This window comes from Carassius gibelio, chromosome B13 (genome assembly GCF_023724105.1).
Source record: "Carassius gibelio isolate Cgi1373 ecotype wild population from Czech Republic chromosome B13, carGib1.2-hapl.c, whole genome shotgun sequence".
Lineage (NCBI taxonomy): Eukaryota > Metazoa > Chordata > Actinopteri > Cypriniformes > Cyprinidae > Carassius > Carassius gibelio.
Window position 1 is genome coordinate 21,655,460 of NC_068408.1, and position 20,054 is coordinate 21,675,513.

The following is a 20,054-nucleotide window of genomic DNA, read 5'->3' on the forward strand; positions in this document are numbered from 1 at the left end:
TTCCCATAATTATGAAGCCAATCAGTGTATTGGGATTGTTAGGAGGACATGATGGTCAAAGCCCAATGGGTAATTTTGGTCAGGATGAAGGGTTACACCCCTGCTCTTTTTCGAAGGCCATCCTGGGATTTTTAATGACCACAGAGAGCCAGGACCACGGTTTAACGTCTCATCCAAAAAATGGATGACTATATGATTATTAGTATGTATGCAAAGTTTAGAGTTTCTTTGTCGAGTGGAATATTTTGCCAGCTGAATAATCATAATCGTAACCTAATAATATGACTAACAGTTTTAACAGGCTCTTCTTCCATTCCTGACAGCTTCATTTTTCATTTTCTTTTGAGTCAGCTTCAAGGAATTTAGAATAATGTGATGAGTAAATGTATTGTGATGTGTGAGACAGAGAGGCTTGACCAAACATTGGCTGTAATTCTGCTTCCTCTGAGTGTTTGCCGGATTGAGTCAGTGTGTGTTGATATTTGATTGACCCACCTGTCTGTGAGGAGCGGAGAGGACCTCTGCACTGTCACTCAGGTACTTGGCCTCTCCCTCTGTGTAGCTCCTTCGATTCAGACCCCTCCTCCAAACAGGAAGAGCAGGTTGGCAGCCCATGTCATCCCCATCTGTCCAAAATAAAAGATGCCGTTTTGTTATCATCAAAAGACACTGTGAGGAGTGTTCATAAACTATTATAAATGTGTTATCTTATCCATGACTAAACTCTAGACTCTCTGATGGGTGTGGTTTGTATACACACTGTACACTGCCCACCAAAAATCCCTGAGATATGTTTCCTCTCTCTATATGGAATTCCAGAAATTCCGCCTTATAGCTGAAGGATTCATTTCCCATTTCTCCAGAGACTAATGTTTGGCTGCCCACCCACCTGATGGAACATGAGATGAAGAAAAGCAACCAGGAAAAACATGTCTACGTGCAACGCAGTAAGGGGTTAATCTGTTTATCTGTCTATCCATCTATTGATTGTTCTGTCTGTCTATTTATATATTCTCATATACTCTTCAAACTTGAAAACATTTTTCAACGTTCAGGCATGGCTTTTTTTAAAACCAACATTCAAAGTTTGTCTTGAACTTGAATTCATTTTTTTATTTTTTATTATGTGTTTATAAAATTCATTCCCTTATCAGATAAGCATAGATAAGCCTGCTCCATGCCTTACAAACAGTAGGGTTTTTTTCAATAGGGGCTCCAGCCAGTGTAAACACAGATTAATCTTAGCACTAAGTGTGTGACTGCAGGTGTGTTTGCGTACTGACCTCTCGTGGCTGCCCTGAGGGGGGTGCGCGTGACCTCAGGGATCGTGCTGAGGTCAGACAGTGTGCCGCTTGATGCCGTCAGGCTGTAGTGGTCACTCCGAAAGTGTCTCTTGAGCTCTTGGAAGGCCAAGCTAGCTGCTCCACAGCTACAGTGCTGCATGAAGAAGTCCTGAAAAAGTTAGTTGGAATTATTAGTGCAGATAGCAACTCGGATAATTAGGTATTTAAAAAATGAGAAGGTTTGAGTTCATATTAAGAAACAAGAGTCCTCATTTGCTCTCTATTTTATTCTGTTTTTCTCTAGGACAAACAATTCAAATAATAAAGACACAGTGATTTTTCATTCCTGTGGGGAATATTTAACTCAATTATAATCGAGACAAAATCAAAATGACCCTCAATTGCTTTTCCAGTGGGAAATTCAGTCTTTATCTGGGTCACTATTTTAAGCTTTTTCCTCATGTATCACACATCATCGCTCGGACCACCTGAACAGCTGAAATCTGCTAGTGTCATTTCCACCAATTATTCTTGTTGTTGTTGCACTATTCGCCTCCCAACCAAATGTAGAGTGTAGTAGATATGACTTGTATTTTGAATACTGTGTATTAAAATGCACTTTAAAAGTTGCCCTGACCTTTGGAAATAACATGGCAGTGTTTCTTGTCAGTCAGAGTGATAAGACGCTAACCAAATCTCTGTTTATCCAAGATTATCCTCTTAGTTCCATTACATTAGTATCTGCGTGGTAAACACTGTCTGACTGATGAGGTGATGATGCCAATGCGGATGCTGTTTGTTAAGGATTTTATGTTTTTGAATAGAAAGAAGCATATGCGCTGAACATGGACGGAAGATGAAAGAATTCATCTTAAATGTCCCAAAACACCAGATGCTTCGACCTGATGTGATGGAGCGTATCTGTTCATTGGATCGGTCGTGGCTGATAACTGAGGAGATCAGGGTGTAGAACTAACAAGAGAGACAGAGGACACTACAGTGGTGGTAACTGCATATTGTCTGAGTTCTGAATGCTTTTATGAGTACAGATGAAAGCGTGCTGTGAGGGTTTTGGGCGGGTGGGTAAAACAGTCATGGAGGAGACTGGCGAGACAGCTTGGTTCATTATAGTGGAGACTTGGGCATGTTTCAGGAGTTTCCCTGCCTTTTGATGTGTGTAACAGCATGTTGCTGCCTGTTGCTCTTTCTCCAAAGACACACACAGCCCAGAGAATCTTTAAAAGTCCCAGGGAGTTCAAGAAGGGTGGTCCACAGAATATTCCTTTGTGTCATAGTTTTTCTGTTTGGAATTATAAGGAATAAATGATTCAACATACTGGATCCACTGATCTTTTTTTTTTATATTGTATTTTTTTGCTCGACGATAACATAAACAATTATCATTATATATATTATAACAAATAATGTCTGATTCTAAGAGATCATTAAGTTTAAGATTTTATCAACCTGAAGAGATTTTATCAACCTGATCTCAAACTAAAGTGTGCAATTTTATAAAAATAAAATGCATGATTTGTATACAATCTTTGTTTAAAGCTCCCCAGAGGTTGAGAGCAGATACGTACAAATTCATTTGAATTTGCAACAAATCAAAATGTTTATACACCATCATGAAACTCTTTAAGTCTTTTTGACCATTTCAAAAATCACGCTGTATATTTGTCATGTGTAACCTCTGGGGACAACGCAATATAAAGTTGTCTTGTCTATTTATTGTCTTTACTGTCATGCTTGCATAGTGTTACAGGACTGAATGTTGTCAGAATCATTCACTTCCAGTATTTTAAATGAATACACTCAGTTCTTATTCAGAACCTATGTTTGGTTTCTGTAAAGAAAGACCTTTTTTTTTTTTTTTTTTTAAATTGCCTGTCTTTCTCTCTTGTTTTCTTTGATAACTTTGAAAAGCAGGCTCCCACTGAGCTCACTCACTGTGACCGTGGAAGTCTTTTCTGGCCCCAGGGCCCGAACTGACAGAGCCAGTTTAGAGATGACTCTCTGAAAAACCATGAACAAAACTGTTCTCATTCAACAGCACAGAGACCAGAGGCCAGGAAGATGTCTACACAATATAATTCCACAGCCTTTAGTTAGTAAGCAAAGGACAAGAGCAGCGGGAGAACTGGGGCAGAAGAAATATAGGTTCAAAAATGATATTAAAAATAAAGATTCCAAAAAGGAATTTGTACAATATAAGAACTATTCTTCCCCAAGTTTCCCAAAAGAAACTTTCAGTGAGCAGTTCTTAAAAGAAGCCTGTTTTAATACTGATTTTACATGACAATACTTAACTTTAGCTTAATAACTGAATGTAAAAAAATTTGAGGGCGTTTTCAGTGAACATTAATAGAAATGAGAAGTGTTCTAGGAGTAGATTTTCTTCTTTTTTTTTTTTACCTGTATTCGCTTTTAACAAAGATAAGTTCCCTTTAGCCTCAACATTTTGGAATTTCTAATTTTGGATCTGTTCAAATCCAAAGGGAAAAACAAAGGTCACGTTAGAAAAAAACACCCATGACTTCACAAAACATTGTAAAACATGTTTTTATTTTTCCTGTGGTTTAGGGCTGATAACATTCAAGCCAGATGGACCGTCTTGTTCTCAGATGGGAAAACAAAGACGCAGTGCTGAGTTCAGATTTTTATGGGTTGCACGTTGTTAACTTAATCTGAAAAACTTTATGATTAACCAGAATTCCTTCTCATTTTGGCATTTTGCAGTAACTAAATGACATAATAATTTCTGCTTACCAGCATTTTTATTTTTGCATATTTATTTTTGTTAAGTATATGTCAATGTCCATCTGCTTTTCAATCCCATCTATAACCAAACAAAATATATTTCATGCCTGAGTGATTTTCTCTCAATGGCCTACAAAACAAAGACACAGGAAAAGACTTTTGTCCTGAATAGTGTCAACACGGGACACATAAAAACAAACAAAATCCATGTGAGGGGACATCACGTTCTTTGAAATGAATACCCCATCTGCGTACAGGTCGGAAACAGCTGAACCCTGCAGCTCTATTTATTAAATACACTTTTATCCATCTTGATCAAAAACACTAACCCCCATTAAAACCAGCTGGATTTAAACTGACAAAGTATGAACCAATAATCCCTGGCCCTAGGCATCAATATAGGGTTTAACCCACAACAAATCATAAATCCAAGACGTCATCTTTCATACTCAGACCTACATCAGTGCCTTTAATCAATTTCAGATTCAGAATTATGATGTGTTTCCAAATCTTCATCTACATAAGTATATGAATCAGGTAAGCCGGGGCTCCCATACCTCCTTCTGGAGGACCACTTTTCTGCAGAATGTAGCTACAACCTACTTAACTAAATATTTCTAGTGCTCCTGAACAACTTGTTTAGCTGATTCAGGTGTGTTTCAACAGTACTGGAGCTAAACTCTGCAGCACTCAGGAGTAGGACTGGACATCCTTGAGGTAAACTCATAAAGACTAATGCTGGGATTGATACCTCTTTAGTCTTGATCACTCGGCCTTCCTTCTGCAGGCCACAGATCAGTTTCTGTAGTCGAAGGTTGTGTTCCTGTAGCTGTCCGATCTTCTCTATAAGTTGGCAGATGTGCTCTAGGTACCCCAGTCCAGAGCCCAGAGGGTTGGACTGATTGGCTTGGTTCACCTGGTTGTCAAGAAAAAACAGAGACAAAATCATTTTAGTTTTCATAATAACACCAAACAAAGGGGGCTGTAAACATTCACACTTGACACTAGGACTGCACCTTTGGGGAAAGACCCCCACCCCTCTCTGGACAATAGGTTGGTTCTAAATAAAGGGATTACTGGAGATGTTTATGTACACCATAGGGGGTTAAGCAATGTTTGTGGATCAAGCCAACAAGAACAGTGTGAACTGCATCCTATTGTTTGAAAGCCAATGACTCATTTGACGTGCTAATGAGCACAGAGCAAAGCCAAGGCTCCTACAGTTCATTCCAGGAGCATGACAGCATGTGTTCAGGTGGATCTGAGGTTCACAAACTAATGGTGGCAGCACCATGATCTCCTCCCGTCATTTAACACTACAAGTATTTTTACCATCTCTCTGGAAGTCTTAATGGGATTTATTACTTCTCTCGAAACACATTTAGACAATGCAGTTTGCCAACTACTCCGCTGCCTTTCATTAAACAATCTGACGCATTCTTGGAAATCAGATATCATTAGACCACTGTACATCATTTATTTCAACCAAGACTAATACTGTTATGTAATGAATTTGATTTATAAAAACAAATCCCAAAATTCAAATATAGTCTTGTATGCTTGCACCCCAATTTTTCAAATGAAAGCTTGACAAACTGCATTAGAAAATGAAGATTAGCTGTTTGAAGGCGTGAATGATTGGTGGGAAACGTGTTAGGTGCTATAGTTTATTTGTTGAATCATCCTCCATCTTTGGTTGTAAAGCTGCAGATGCTCACGTTTTTCAAAAGATCCAAAGGAAATTTTGAACAAATATTTATACAATCATCAACATTCCTAAAAGTGTCCCAACAAAAGCAGGATGTGAGTTCAGGTCTCTGGCTTTTTCCCTCCGAAAGCTTTTCCGTGCCACTTATGTCCAATCCAGTCCCAAAGCCCAGCATTAAGAGAAACCCAGAAGCTGAACAATAGAGGACATGACGGAGAGATGAAATACTAGGAGCTGACATCACTCACTTCCTCACACAGAGTGTGAGATCCTCAGCAGGTCACTTGACCGTGAGCTTTTCTCATGCTTTTCTGACCTTGCACTTCCATCAAACTTCCATTATTGCTTTAAATGGGTCATATAAGATGATTCTTTATTTTATTTTATTTTATCCTAATGTCCAACTCACAAAACATATACAAAAAAATGATAGAAGGGCTTTGTTTAAAGTAAAGCCATTCTCTGACATTGGGATTATTCATATGTTGAGTAAGGTAAGTTATAGTACGCTATAAGAAAAAAGCTAATCCATATTGGATTTGACCAAGAATTGCATATAATTTCTTAACTTCTGTCAATAATAAAAAACAAAAAATGCTGTGTAAGCGAGATGCTTGTTTGGTAAGAAACCCCTTTGAGGCTCTTTCAGGCTTAGAATTGTTTAGATCATGTGAATGAACTAGTCTTTCTCTCATTTATTGGAAGCTGGACAGGTGGCACATACCAGGTGTTATCTCATAAAACAACAACCAGCTTGATGTTGGGTAACTAAAGGAAAGAATCTTTGTTAGGCCTTTATGAATGCAGAAACATGCCAGATCTTATCTGCTTCCTCTGCCTAGGATCCCCAGTGACCCAGGAGAAGGGAAGACACAAAAGTTTGGGAAAGCCCCACTCCCTTCCTCCCCCTCCTTCTCCCCTCAATGTGAAAGAACCTGGGTTTCTCACGTGCATTTCTTCACAGACACAGAAACAAAGTGGGGAATGTTGTCCTATACAAAAAAAGAAAACATGGAGATCATTTTCTATAAAGCTGTTAACACTTACATGTGACATTGTGGTTATTGATATTGAATTGATGGTGTGGGTGGGTGGATTTTAGCTCTCTGTGCTGTGAGGATGTGGTTTTTCAACCAAACACTGAAGATCAAAATAAACTGAGGAAAACAATTATGCATATGCCTCTGGGTTGAATTGCAAGAACAATATTTTTCTAATTACATAAGCTCTGTATTTCCAAATGTGAGGGAATATATTATAAAGCCATTCAGGCGTGTCTGAGAAAATAATCCTGTATTATTTGAAATATTCACTGGGTGAGTTATAAAGCATGACTTAGTGGAGAGGAATGAGGAACCATATGTGGGCTGTATTTAAAGATATAGAAAAAGGTGTTTTATAGAGGAATTTCTATCGTCTTAAATCCTGACAAGAACATTAAAAATGGTGCCTATAACATAAGGTTTTAATGCATTTTCAATAAATGTATGTATGCATTTACACATTTTATGTGCTTAACAAATTATGTATAACTCCTCTGAAAACCTAATAATAATGTTACATGTATATTGCGTTTTTCTTGGTACTCAAAGGGCTTTACATGGGGTGGGGGGTGGGAGGGTCTGCCATGATTTTAAAACCATGCCATGATTTTAAAACCATGGCAGACCAGAGACATGAAGACAGTATCAAACAATTTTCAACCTTATTATCCTCAAAGATATTAGGAATATTTTATATATCACTTAGCCCTATATGCCATCATTGCAGTGCTACATCCGTTTTTTTTTTATATATTCATGTAGAATGTATTCATATTGTGAAATTTATTTTGTGTATTTATTTATATTTTTCCCATTTTCATTTTATGTTTAGTTAGAACGAACCCTTTGTCACATCCCAGGACTGTTTGTTGTGTTTTCTTCCCTCATGACCTATAGTTTCCCCCCATGTCTGATTGTGTCATTAATCTCACCTGTGTCTTGTTAGTTTTTCCTCGTTTGCCTGTGTATTTAGTTCTATTCTGTCCTGTGTTCCCTCATCCAGTGTTAATGTTGAGTTATGCGTGTGTTACCTGCCTGCCTTCTTTGGATACTTTCTGTGTGGATTGATTAAAAACCGTTTACATTCATCTTCTTCTTTGTGTGCTCATTATACACCTTGACACCTTTTTTATTCTTTTTTATATATTAGAATTGATAAAAAAAAAACATCGGATCACTGTAAGACAATACAAAACACATAGATTTCTTTAGATTCAGTTGATTACTCCAAATCCTATGTCCTATTATCACCCCACACTATGACCTCAGGTGACCCTGGGAGAGAAACAGAGCTTGTGTTCCTCTTGAAGTTAGCACTATATTTTCATTTATTGTACTGGCAGTTATAAGCCTAAAGCAAAACTGAGAACTAATATTGTTGGCTGATATGAAAACAAGCTTTGTGTATTTATCCAAAGACGTCCTGCTAGACCAAGAAGATGTGTTGATATTCTGTGTTTTTCTGTGTATCTAAAAGCCATTGAAAATCGTTCAAGTGTCACGACCCGTTACATCACATTTCGGGGTGTCAGCCAAATGTTTGAGGCTGGATATGGTGCACACAGCGTCGGTCTTCATGCCTCATCTATCACTAGATTAAAGCCTCACACTCTTGAAATATTCGCTTTATGACTGTTTACTTGTTACAGCTGAGGAATTCAACTCTAGCCGTCCTGGGGGTTGCTGAGGGGGGCAATAAGGGCAACAGCAATTACGCAGTTTTCATTCCTCCCTGACACCATATTTTCCTCTGCTTCGCATCCATCAACTCGGACTCAAAAATGCTTTTAAAGTCTCATAGACCCACTTATAGAGTGACTCACATATGCAGGCTAGCTGACAACCAGCCAAGCACATGCATTTGATTAACACTCAAACGTTTTTTTGTAGAATTCCCAAATCCATTTTTAAATATTGCGAATGAGCCTGTGATAGGCTACATTTCTACAGTCTGCTTATTCACTGACCAGTATCTGACTGTTCAGGCCCATTTTGGCTAATTTGATTGAGCTTTCATCAATCTATAATAAATTAAAAGAGTTCTGAGAAATGGCTGTACAAAGGAGTTATGAACTGCAACCATGACATGTTTCGGCATCTGCTCGAAATGTGTGGTGTGGCGGCTGGAGACATTAGCCTCTATAATATTGTTCAGTCAGTTTACTTTGTCTAATGAAGAAAAAAATCTAACTGAAAAAAGTCCTGTTAACGGAAAGCTTTTCATCCCTGCCTGTGTGTAAAAGATTCGAGTTTAATCGTACTCAATGTGAACTTGTAGTGTACATCAAATCTTAAAAGTATATTTAAAACAAAATTTACTTGCAGATAATGTTATATAATGTATACTTAAAACGTGACTTTCATAATGGTTTCTTAACACACTTAAGTAGACTTTTAAAAAGTCCTTTTCATTATAATGTCAAATTAAAAGTATTATTTTAAACTAAATTACTATATTTTAATAATATTTTGTCAGACTATAAAGTACACATATTTTGATGTGTTGTCTATCATACCGAAGTACATGGAAATTACTTATAATTTTAATTGTAGAGTATCAAAATTACAATCAAAGAAAATATTAAATCTGTAATTACAAATATAATCATGACATGAATACAAATGACAAACTGTTTTAGTTTACCATGAATGCTATATATATATATATAATGTACTTAAATCCTACTAAAATAGGGAAAAATTATTCAACTAACTGCATTTAACAAGAATAATAACTAGAAAATAATAACATTTTCAAATAACATGTCTGGAAATATATATTGTCTGGAAATATATATAGTTTGCATATTCTTAGACTTTTACACTTATATATTCTTAAATGTAAGTATATTAAGTCTGTAAAAAGTAATAAGTGTGTGAATATGTATCTGGTTCTATTCAATGTTTAGTTTGAAACAAAATTTACAAAGAACATTTTTTATTTTTGTGAACAGCTCAAGCCAGCAACTGCATATGCTTGTTTTTAACAGGGATATGATTCTCTTCAATGGAGTCCAAAATACAGAAATTTAATGATAAACGAATTTAGACTAACTATCTTCTTACAAAACATAGTACTCTCAGCTCCATTTAACACATTTACTCTGTTTGAATCCATTCTGTAGATTTTCCCCCACAAATCAATACAGAAGTTATGAAAAAAAGAGTATTCAATCAGTCTGTTATGATTGGCATACGCCTGCTGTACATTTAAATCTTCCTACCCTCATAAGTTGGGAACAAATCAGATTAGAAATGAGAGGGAGAGAGGTCCTTTGAAGTCGCCATGTTTGAAGCGGATGGGAAAAAAGCTCATGGTCCCTTTTCAATATCCTCTTCCTCAGGCCACAGAGCTCCATTTAACAGGCGAGGGAATTTTCTTATTAGCTTTGGTGACAGGTGATGATGATGGCCGAGTTTACCGCACCGGCAACCTGTCATCGTAGCTCCCATAAAGTCCACCATTCGTCAAAAAACGTCCAGTCACTGACCACCATAAGACCTAGGAGCTATCAAAGAGGCATTATTTGGCTAAATATGTGAGTAATTTGAGCTATTTGACACCTGTTTGATGCATCCAGGGAGGCTTGGACGAGTATGGCCGACCGAGGGACACAGTCCAGATGAGAGGCATTGGCTGTTCCAGCTGTAATCGCTGCTGCCATCTGCATGCTCTCTCAACACAGATGAACAGGTGCTGTGTGATGTGGCGGCCGCATTAAAAGGGAAGAGATCTGTAGCGTATCCCGCTCTACATCCTCTGATCTCTCAGTATACTGTACTCCAACACACAATCTCACTCATTGAGCTTTTATGGCTGCAGTGGTTATCAGCAATTACATAATAAGATGCACCACATAGATGCCACAGTCCCTAAAAGATTGCATTCAAAGCATGAACTGCATTTGTTAATACAAACGAAACAGTTCTCAACTGGTGTGTGACACAAAAATTAAAGATGGGTTATTATTGGCTAGCAGAAAGCATAATCCAGAGAAAAAAATGCTATGATGACTACATAGGCCTACTTGCCAGTGTTTTGCCTTCATCATTAAAACCCATGGGAAAAAACTATAAAGGTAAAATGTGACTCAGACTATGTTAAATACTTGTTCCCATGTAACAAGGATAAACATGGTTTATGCCAACCACAGCGTGTTTGTGTGGTGAATTGTTGGCTGCTCAGAGTTTAAAAGGAATTTAAGACACATTTAGAAACCAAACACTGAAAATGCAAACACAAGCTTTTGATTTGAGTATCTCTAAAACAAAGCAGCATGGTCTGAACATAATTCATTACATTTTAATGAACTCAGTATTTATTTATATTTAATAATATTCTTTATTCAAATCCAAAAGAACTTGTATTTTGGACAGAAACAATAGTTTGTTAAAATATGGGTAACACTTTAGAATACTGCTCCATCGTTAAAAAATAATTACATAGGAACAAATGACTAATGCACTTTTAACATTCTACTATTGAATAACAAGAAACTCTGATTAATGATTTAGAAAGCAATAGTGCACAGTTGAACGTGGTAGTTCACTATTAGCTAATCAGTAACTACTTTTTTTGCTGCTAGATACAGGTTTGTAATTAATGCAAATTATGCATAATGTATAATTAAATTTAATCCCACTGGCCACAATAGTGACAGTAAACAAGGTTTTCATGTCTAAAGCTGTAAAAAAAAAATTGACTGCCTGTGTTATAGTGCATTTTCTGCAAATATGGAAGAACAAAAATAAAGGGACTCAATTATATGCAGTTTCACATGTTTAGTGCAAACTGACACATGACCAGAGCAGTTTACTTCCTGTTTGCCCCATGAGAAGATCATATGAGAAGATAGCTCCAAAACAAAAGGCAAGTAATGACTCAAGTATTACAAATAATTAATATTTATAAACTACTGATTACCTGGATCAGTATTCTAAAATGGAAAGCATGATGAGATATGTCAAAAATATTCATATAAATATTAAAACGGTTTGCTGCTTGGCAGCAAGCTGAGGTGTTCCATGTGCATTTTCATTTCAGAGGCAAAAAGCTGAAAGAAGCCATTTCTTTAGGGGGGAAAAACTACGGAAGCATTGCTCACAGGAAAACATTTATCCTGTTTTCCTTTTTAGTCACTGTATGGACATTCAGTGATGAGCTGATGACGTCAAGTTGCAGAAAGACCGTCATTATAACTAATGAGAAAGGATGTGTGTGTTCTTCTAAACTGTAAACAGAAGCTATTAATTTTACCAGGTTGACAATGTGTGTTTCAGTCTGACACTCTTAAGACATCTCTTAATGCAATTAGGATAAATAAAAAATAAAAAATCCTGCATATTTCTCAATCTTTAATAAGCTTTTTCTATTGGTGTTTTTTAGATTATGCTATGTTTAATATTGGTAAACAATCATTGTGATTTTTATCGACAGGAAGAGTATTTCACTCATATATTTAGAAATGTATCTCTGAAACTTAATTTCAAAGTTACTATTTACACTGCTTGTCTCTTGATCGCACTGCAAAAATATAAACAGGTATTGATCAGCATTTTGGCCTCGCTTTCCATTAAAAATAGGTAAACATTCTGTGAAATGTTTACTTCGATTTTATATACATTTCTACATATCAGTTGCATGTTTTTTTCTTATTTTATGCATAAACTTGGATAAAGTCATTAAAAAAGATTTAAAAAAAATAAAATAAAATCATATATATTTTAATATACCAAATATGTAAAGTACAGATTTAGAAAATGATTTATATATATAGTGCATGCCTTGTTTTTGATATTTTTTCATTAGGATTTTTTTTATTTTTATTAATGTTGCCATTCCAATAAATGCTGTGTGATGCATAGAAGTGAGGAAAAAACATAATAATGTTCTTGTTTATATCACATTTAAATATTTGCAATAAGACTGACCATTGTTGATTATATAAAAGATGTAACACTATGACGTCAAGTAAATAACAACAAAAGAATGTAAACTGTTGATTACCTCGCTTAGCCTGCAGCACTCTTCCATGTACTCATCCAGACTGTCACTAGTTGTACTTTTCCTCAAAGGCCGTTGATGAAATTCAGGTCCAGTTTTGCCATCATAAGCTTCTATAGAACACTGACTCATTGACATTGTGTCCTCAGCCATTGCAGTGTCTGTTATTTCCTCCTGTGCTTCCATGATTTCAATGGCATCTTTACAGTCCTCCATGGTATTCCTCAGGGTTCTGTCCTTGGACCTCTCTGAATCTGCTATGATGTCTATTAAATCATCATCAACATTCTCTTCCTCTGTTCTGTCTCCCAGGATGGTAAGAGTGTCTTGTTTAGCACATTTAAAAGACGTTTGTTCAGTTTCTAAGAAGACTGAACTGTCTTCAAGAGGATTGTCAGCAGGTACAAGAGAGTTCAGGTTGCCAGAGTCACATGAAGACTCCCTACTGTGGACCACAAAGCTTTGCTCTGAACCAGTTGGGGTGGATGGAGACGTTGCCCCACTTGTCATTTCTACCCCAGAGTCCTCAGATTCAAATTTATACAATCTTGGAAGTTCAGAATCTACAAATATAGAAGATAGATAGTCTGTTTTTGGTTCAGGCACAGTTGTCTCAGGAGCAGTGCTGTGGACAGAGATCACCTCATCAGCTTGGAGAGGTTCTGTGTTATCCTGCTCAGACATTGAAATGGAGATGGTTGAAATGGAATCCTCAACATTAAGCAGTTTCTCAGGGACATTGTTGAGGAGCTTCATTTTTGTCAGCACAACATCATTATCCAAAACAATATCCCCTTTGCCTGCAGAACAAACAGAAAGAGATTTGAGTCATTTTATACTTTCACAATATAAAATGTACATTTAGCAGACACTATGATCCTAAGCGACTTACAGTGCATTCAGGCTATTATTTAGTTTATTTATTTTGTGTGTTCCCTGGGAGTTGAACCCATTACCTTTTGTGCTGTTAACACAATGCTCTACCACCGAGCCACAGGAACATGTAATTTTCAAATCATAAATTTGTTCAAAAATGTATTCATTTGAACTGTATATTTTCTGTGCAACTACCACCAGATGGAGTTGGGAAAATAATTTTTATTTTCAAACTGGTTTAATATTTTCATATCACCACAAGAGCAACAATGTTTCCACTTCCCTGGGAAATCAGCCAACTTCTGGATTTATAATTGTGTCTAATCATTGAACTGGGATATGTAAAATATTTTCAAATCACAAACCAATTACAGACTGCAGTAGTAAATCTAAATTTCCATTGCATATTTTAGCTCTCATTATTCAAATTTTATAAAAGCATCTGTATGCAGACATACTTCCCTGTACCAAAAGAAGAGGTATTATCTCACTATAAAGCATTCTTTAGCATCAGTAGTCCACAAAAGCCCCTTTCACACTGCATGTCGGAACCGCAATATTTCCGGAACATTGCCTGGTCGCCTTCTGTGTGAAAGCAACCACGTCCCGGAATTGATTACCGAATTGAACCCGGGTCGGGGACCTAGTAACATTGGGGGGTTCGACCCGGGACGAGCGCTGTGTGAACAAAAGCCAGATCTAATTCCGTGTCGAAGTGATGACGCGAGTTATCGTGCCTAGTGTTGTCGACTCGTACATTACACGTCACGTGCTGATGTCACGTGTCGTTACGGGATCTTCAAGGTTTGTGTGTGAAAGCACGCACATATACCGGGTCATCACTGGCAGTGTGAAAGTGCAAAATCTAGCGACCAGGGACCAATTGCAGGAACACTTTACGCCTGTATTTGCCGGAATGGCAGTGTGAAAGGGGCTATAGAGTCATAAAGTCATGTCTTGCTCTGAACTTTGAGCTGTGCTTTATCTTAATGCTATTATGAGGCTCAGCTCTTTCAGTGTACTGGAAATCTGATACATTTCAGGTGTCATTCACTTCAAATCTCACTCTCCATTGTAAGAGTCTGTGCTTGCACTTTCAAATTCAAATAATGTTGATTAAGGACTTCTGAACACAATCCTGCACAAATCTCTCTTTGCTTATGATTATGATTATTTTGCTTATGTACAGTGCTAAACAATGGTGAACATGATTGTCAGGAGGAGGTGTGAAGAGAAACTTGCCGTGGGATGGAAATAAATGGTTAAGTAGATGATTCACAGGATATTTATTCAGAATATGTTTAGAGGAAATGCTTTCATTAATTTACACACTGTGAGGACATTAACAAGATTTCTAAATAGCTTTTAGTCTTCACAGACTCATCACAGGGATACAACGTGAAATTAGAAAATGAAATACACTGAAATATCACGTCATGAAGCTTTGAAAAATATAACAATAGTAACAACTCTAGCCATTCCCAGCTCTCTCGTAAGGTCTAAATTATGTTTTTGTATGTCACTTTTATTAATGATAAACATACCCATGTTTTTTGTTAGAACTTAATTTGTGATGATTTTTCCCCCAGATCCGATAGTGACTGTGAAAACACTGATAGCATTTCAATTATGTGAGATCTACTGCTGCTCCAGGGGTTTTCCCCCTCATTCAAAACAGTGCCTGTGTTTTTGCAGTCCTTTCTCATGGACCATGTGTACACAACACCTGGACTCCAGTACAAACCTTTTCAAGATCTATTTCAGATAGACTTCATTGTTCAATTTTATCTAAATGAAAAAGTTTCCCTCGTAAGGCATCAAGCTGTGATGTTGATTTTAACCTAATTCTTTCGTGGTAACCAGGTGTAATTCAACACGTTTTCTAGAAACAATATTGTGTTTGTTCATAACGAAAGCAAAATTACATAAGAAAAATATTTAAAAAAAGAAATATATCTAATATCTGTAACATATCTGTAGTGGACATGATGCCATTTAAATATTAAGCATAATACATATATATAATGTCCATTCAGCACTATTAAATACATAATCTTAGATACTTTCCAATGATTACATACAAACGGTCCCAGCATGAAAGCCAAGCATACAGTAATTGGAGCCCTCTACATGAGCCCTCTGATCATAATTTAGCTAATTTACTTCTACAGGTCTCCATTGGGTCAGTCTTTCATACAGCAGTGCTCTCCAGCCGAGACTACAGAACTGCTGATGGTGGGATATTTTTGATGCCACTCAGTAGGAGCAAGTAGTCTGCATCGAAATCCCCCTGGATTTTCAATTAACATCGCTCAGACATGGCCGCTTGTAAAGAGAGATCAAAAAGCCTTCACTAGCCCCTGGCAGCTAGGAATGTAAGTAATGCTAAGGTCCTTCATGCTGCAGAGTATAATGCATTCACAATAAAAACAGGTCAATGATAGTGTTGGCGGGAATCAAACCCCACATATTTCTGGTCTTTATCACTATGGAGTCCGCAAATTTGTACTGGGGGTTATTTCAGGAGTAAAATACAGGTACAACACTACAAAAATCTCTACACATCTACAAACTGTCAATCTTCTGTGAAACACTGCCTTGGTGAATCAGAATGGTGACATAAGTCAAAATGATTACATATAAAATTAATAACTAATTTATGAGATAAAGTCATAATGGCATTAAAACGTCTATTTTTACATGTCATATGATTATAATTTTATGTCATAAGACCTTTTTTTCTAATTTCTAATTCAGCATTTTGTCAATTTTGTGAATTATAAATTCATATTAATCAGTTTGCCAGTTTGGACTATCTCATAATTAATTACTTCACATGTTGTAATTTTGAAAATTCAGATCATTTTTTTTAATTATTTTTATCTCAGGATTTTGTATTTTTATAACATAATTTCTAATTAGTATGTCATAATTTTGACATTTTGTCTTATAATTATGACAGTATATCATAATTGACTTTACCTCATAATTAATGAATTAGTGTGTTATAATTTTTACTTTTTATATAATTTTTACTTTTTATCTCATAATTATGTAATAGTAAGTAAATTTAGATTTTTATTTAAAAAATTTCCTTTTACTGTCATAATTATTGTAGTATGTGGTAAGTGACTTTTATCTCATAATTATTACCTACTATGTCATAATCGACTTAATCTCATAATTATGACTTTATGTCATAATATTCATATTCCTGTCAAAATTTAGTATTTTTATCTCATAATTAATTATTATCTCAAATTTACTCATAATTATGGCTCGGTATCTCATAGTTTTTAATGCAGTAATTTATCATTTTTGTCACTCAACTTTGACACTTCATGTAATAATTTTAAATAAAAGCATGATTTATTTTTCTTATATAGCAGATTTATGAATGTATTTATTATTTGTCATTTTTAGGCAGCACTGTTAGTCACGTCCCACCTGCAGTAGTGTTTTTCTTCAGGGCCAGCAGAGAATGTTTTTCACTGTCTACAACTGGCAAGTGCCTCACATTTTTGAGCTGATAAAATACTCTGTTCACATTCAAGAATCCTGGAGTCATCTGCTCCGGTGTATTTTACAGCTGCACATACATTTGGTAAAACACACTGATATGTCCCAGGTGGGCATGGTGATGTTTTCAAGGCTAGTCTAATAAATATTTAATTTGAGGAATTTCTGGGAGACTTAACTACTCTAAACATATTTTGTCAATTATCTGTCCTTAAAGAGAGAAGAAAGTCTGCTTGAATTACCAAATGTTGCTGTTATTCATTTGAGATGAAGAATGTGAGAATCATTAAGGGCCATCGATAGAAACATTCAAAGGGATGAAATGTGAGGATTTTACAAGCTTGAACCAGAACATGTTTACTCCATATGGCCTCACCCACTCATGTTTACCACATTTCAGCACTGCTGTGTTTGTGAGTTTGGCTTTACTTCACAAAATTAGTGTCATACTCTCTTTAACTGACATGATCAGTGAGCAGGTTGTTTCAGTAATACCATCATTTTTCCATCTAACCTGTACACTCAAAACCATTAAAGCCATAAATTCTACTTCCAGGAACACAAGCATTTAGACGACCTCCAATGTACTATAACTTAGTGAACGGGAGATAGAAGTTGAGTTGTGAATAGGAAACTGGCCATCTGTGAACAACAACAACAGCACAGACTCTTTTGGTTCTGGCATTAGGTTTTCAAATGATTTTAAGCTGCTTGATGATTTAGTTGTTTGTAGGTGTTTGTGAGTGTGGCTGTGGCTGGAGAGGTCAGAGCAGGTCTTCTATTTTTATAGCCAGGAGAATGTCAGATCCCTGTTCACACTTGGGTGGCCAGACTGAACGTCCCCGAGAGCATATGAACATTCATCTGTTTGCTGTTTTAACATTGCATTGAAGTTTCATTTATTTATTTTTGCAGAGAAACTTTTTTTGTATTTGTATTATTTGTATTATTAAATATAATTTAAATAAATTATATTTAAATTATTTTTTATTTCCTGCGTTTACTTTACAAAATTGATTTCATGATTTTGTCTTTTTTATCTGTTTTTAAATGTATAAATGTATTTATTTTAAGTTATTTTAGTAAATCATATTAAACAAGAACAATTAGATTTATTTTATTTCAACTAATTATTATTATTATGTAGTTAACTATAATTACCCTGCAACCACCCAAAAACTTACAAAAAAAATTATCATTTACAGGCAAACCCAAAGGCTTCCCAATGTGAATGTAAAATCCTTTAACATTCTTCCTCTTTGCTGAAGGAGGTGACAAAGGCCAGATGTCAGGTTTGATGAGGTGCGAAATACACCCGTGCACCTTTTTCTCTCCCTTCTTCCTAATCTAAAGCCAGCAGACCTTTAGTGCCTCACACCTCTCTGTCTCTCTCATTTTCCCTGCACTCTTTCTGTGCTCCAGCAGGGCAATGGTTTTGACCCCAAGGAGTCTTTCCAGAAGCGCATTATCAATGTGAACTGAACGGGCCGGTCTTACATTATCTAACACCATTAGGATAAGACAAGAATGTGCGGGAGCAGTAACATCAGTCAAGTCTTCAGCCAGACTCACCCCACTCTTCTCCCTCCATTTGCTTTGAAAAATACCCATGAAATTGTAGATTTCTGAGGAAACTGATGATTTTCTTTTCTTTTTTTTTTTTTTACTTTTTTTGTAAGATTACTTAGATCTACTTAAAATGTTCCACTCGTGACCATAATAAAAGCCAAGTACTACAAACCTGAAAGTGACGATTCATCTGTTTTTGTCGGTCTGAATGTCAATTTCAAAACGACGATATCTCTCATCCTGTCCCTTCAGGTCAGTTTCACATCCGTGTTACCTGAGTCACGTGTCACTGATTTCACACACTGGCTGATCTTACGCATGAAGAATTTGCAGCTGTGCCTGTTTACAGTTATGAGTCACGTATAATATAACTCAAGAAGAGGAGAAGAGTCTCACTCATGAAGCTGTCACCACTTAAACATTCACTTCTAGTATCACTCTGTTTCTTATGATGCTCTCACTTGAAGATGAATCACCCGTGACACTCTCCTCCCATTGTCTTCCATCACTATAACACACATACTAATCATCTAAACTGGCAGTTATGATAAATCACACCCACTTATTGACCTAATTCAGTCTGTACTAAAGATTATACAGTAACACTTTATCCAAGTCACACTGATAACTAGTTGCTTATTAGCATGTCTATTATTAACATATTGGCTGTTTATTAGTGCTTATAAAGTATATAATGCATGACATCCATAATCCTCCCCAGTTCCCTAAACTTAACAACTACCTTATAAACTATAAGTTAGCATCAAATAGTTAATTGAGGCAAAAGTTATAGTTAATGGTTTAATAGTGTGAATTGGACCCTAAAATAAAGTGTGACTGATTATACACATGAGAAATCATGTCCATTACTATATGCGTTATAGTGTGTTTGTTACAACCCATTATTCAACAGTTGCTTATTACTTGAAAATTGGCAGTTTATTAGTACTTATGAAGCACATATTAATGCATGATCATACTACAACAACAACTACCTTACATACTATCAATATATATATATATATATATATATATATATATATATATATATATATATATATATATATATATATATATATATATATTGCATTATTATTATTTGTATTATCTTTTTTTTTTATACAAGAACCATCCATTGATTGAGCAATCTGTTTCTTGACAATTGCACAAGATGAAGTCTAAAAATGCTGCTGTCTTTTTACAATAAAACAAACCAAATGGCTCATGAATTGTCTCTCATTAAGCTGACGTTTGATTTGAATTTCTTACTAATTAAATGCAAATCTGCC

At 36.0% G+C, this 20,054-nt stretch overlaps 1 protein-coding gene across 1 annotated transcript in view; it reads right to left on the minus strand.

Annotated features, from left to right (window-relative positions):
- Window positions 1-20,054, minus strand: part of si:ch211-250c4.3 (uncharacterized protein LOC100535981 homolog) — a 28,795-nt gene that overhangs the window by 8,010 nt on the left and 731 nt on the right. Inside the window, exons 2-5 of the mRNA XM_052573216.1 lie at window positions 12,805-13,601; window positions 4,798-4,962; window positions 1,284-1,452; window positions 496-626 (exon numbers count right to left, since the gene is read on the minus strand). Of these exons, the coding sequence (XP_052429176.1) occupies window positions 496-626; window positions 1,284-1,452; window positions 4,798-4,962; window positions 12,805-13,601 (1,262 nt within the window). The remainder of the gene's footprint in view (window positions 1-495; window positions 627-1,283; window positions 1,453-4,797; window positions 4,963-12,804; window positions 13,602-20,054) is intronic.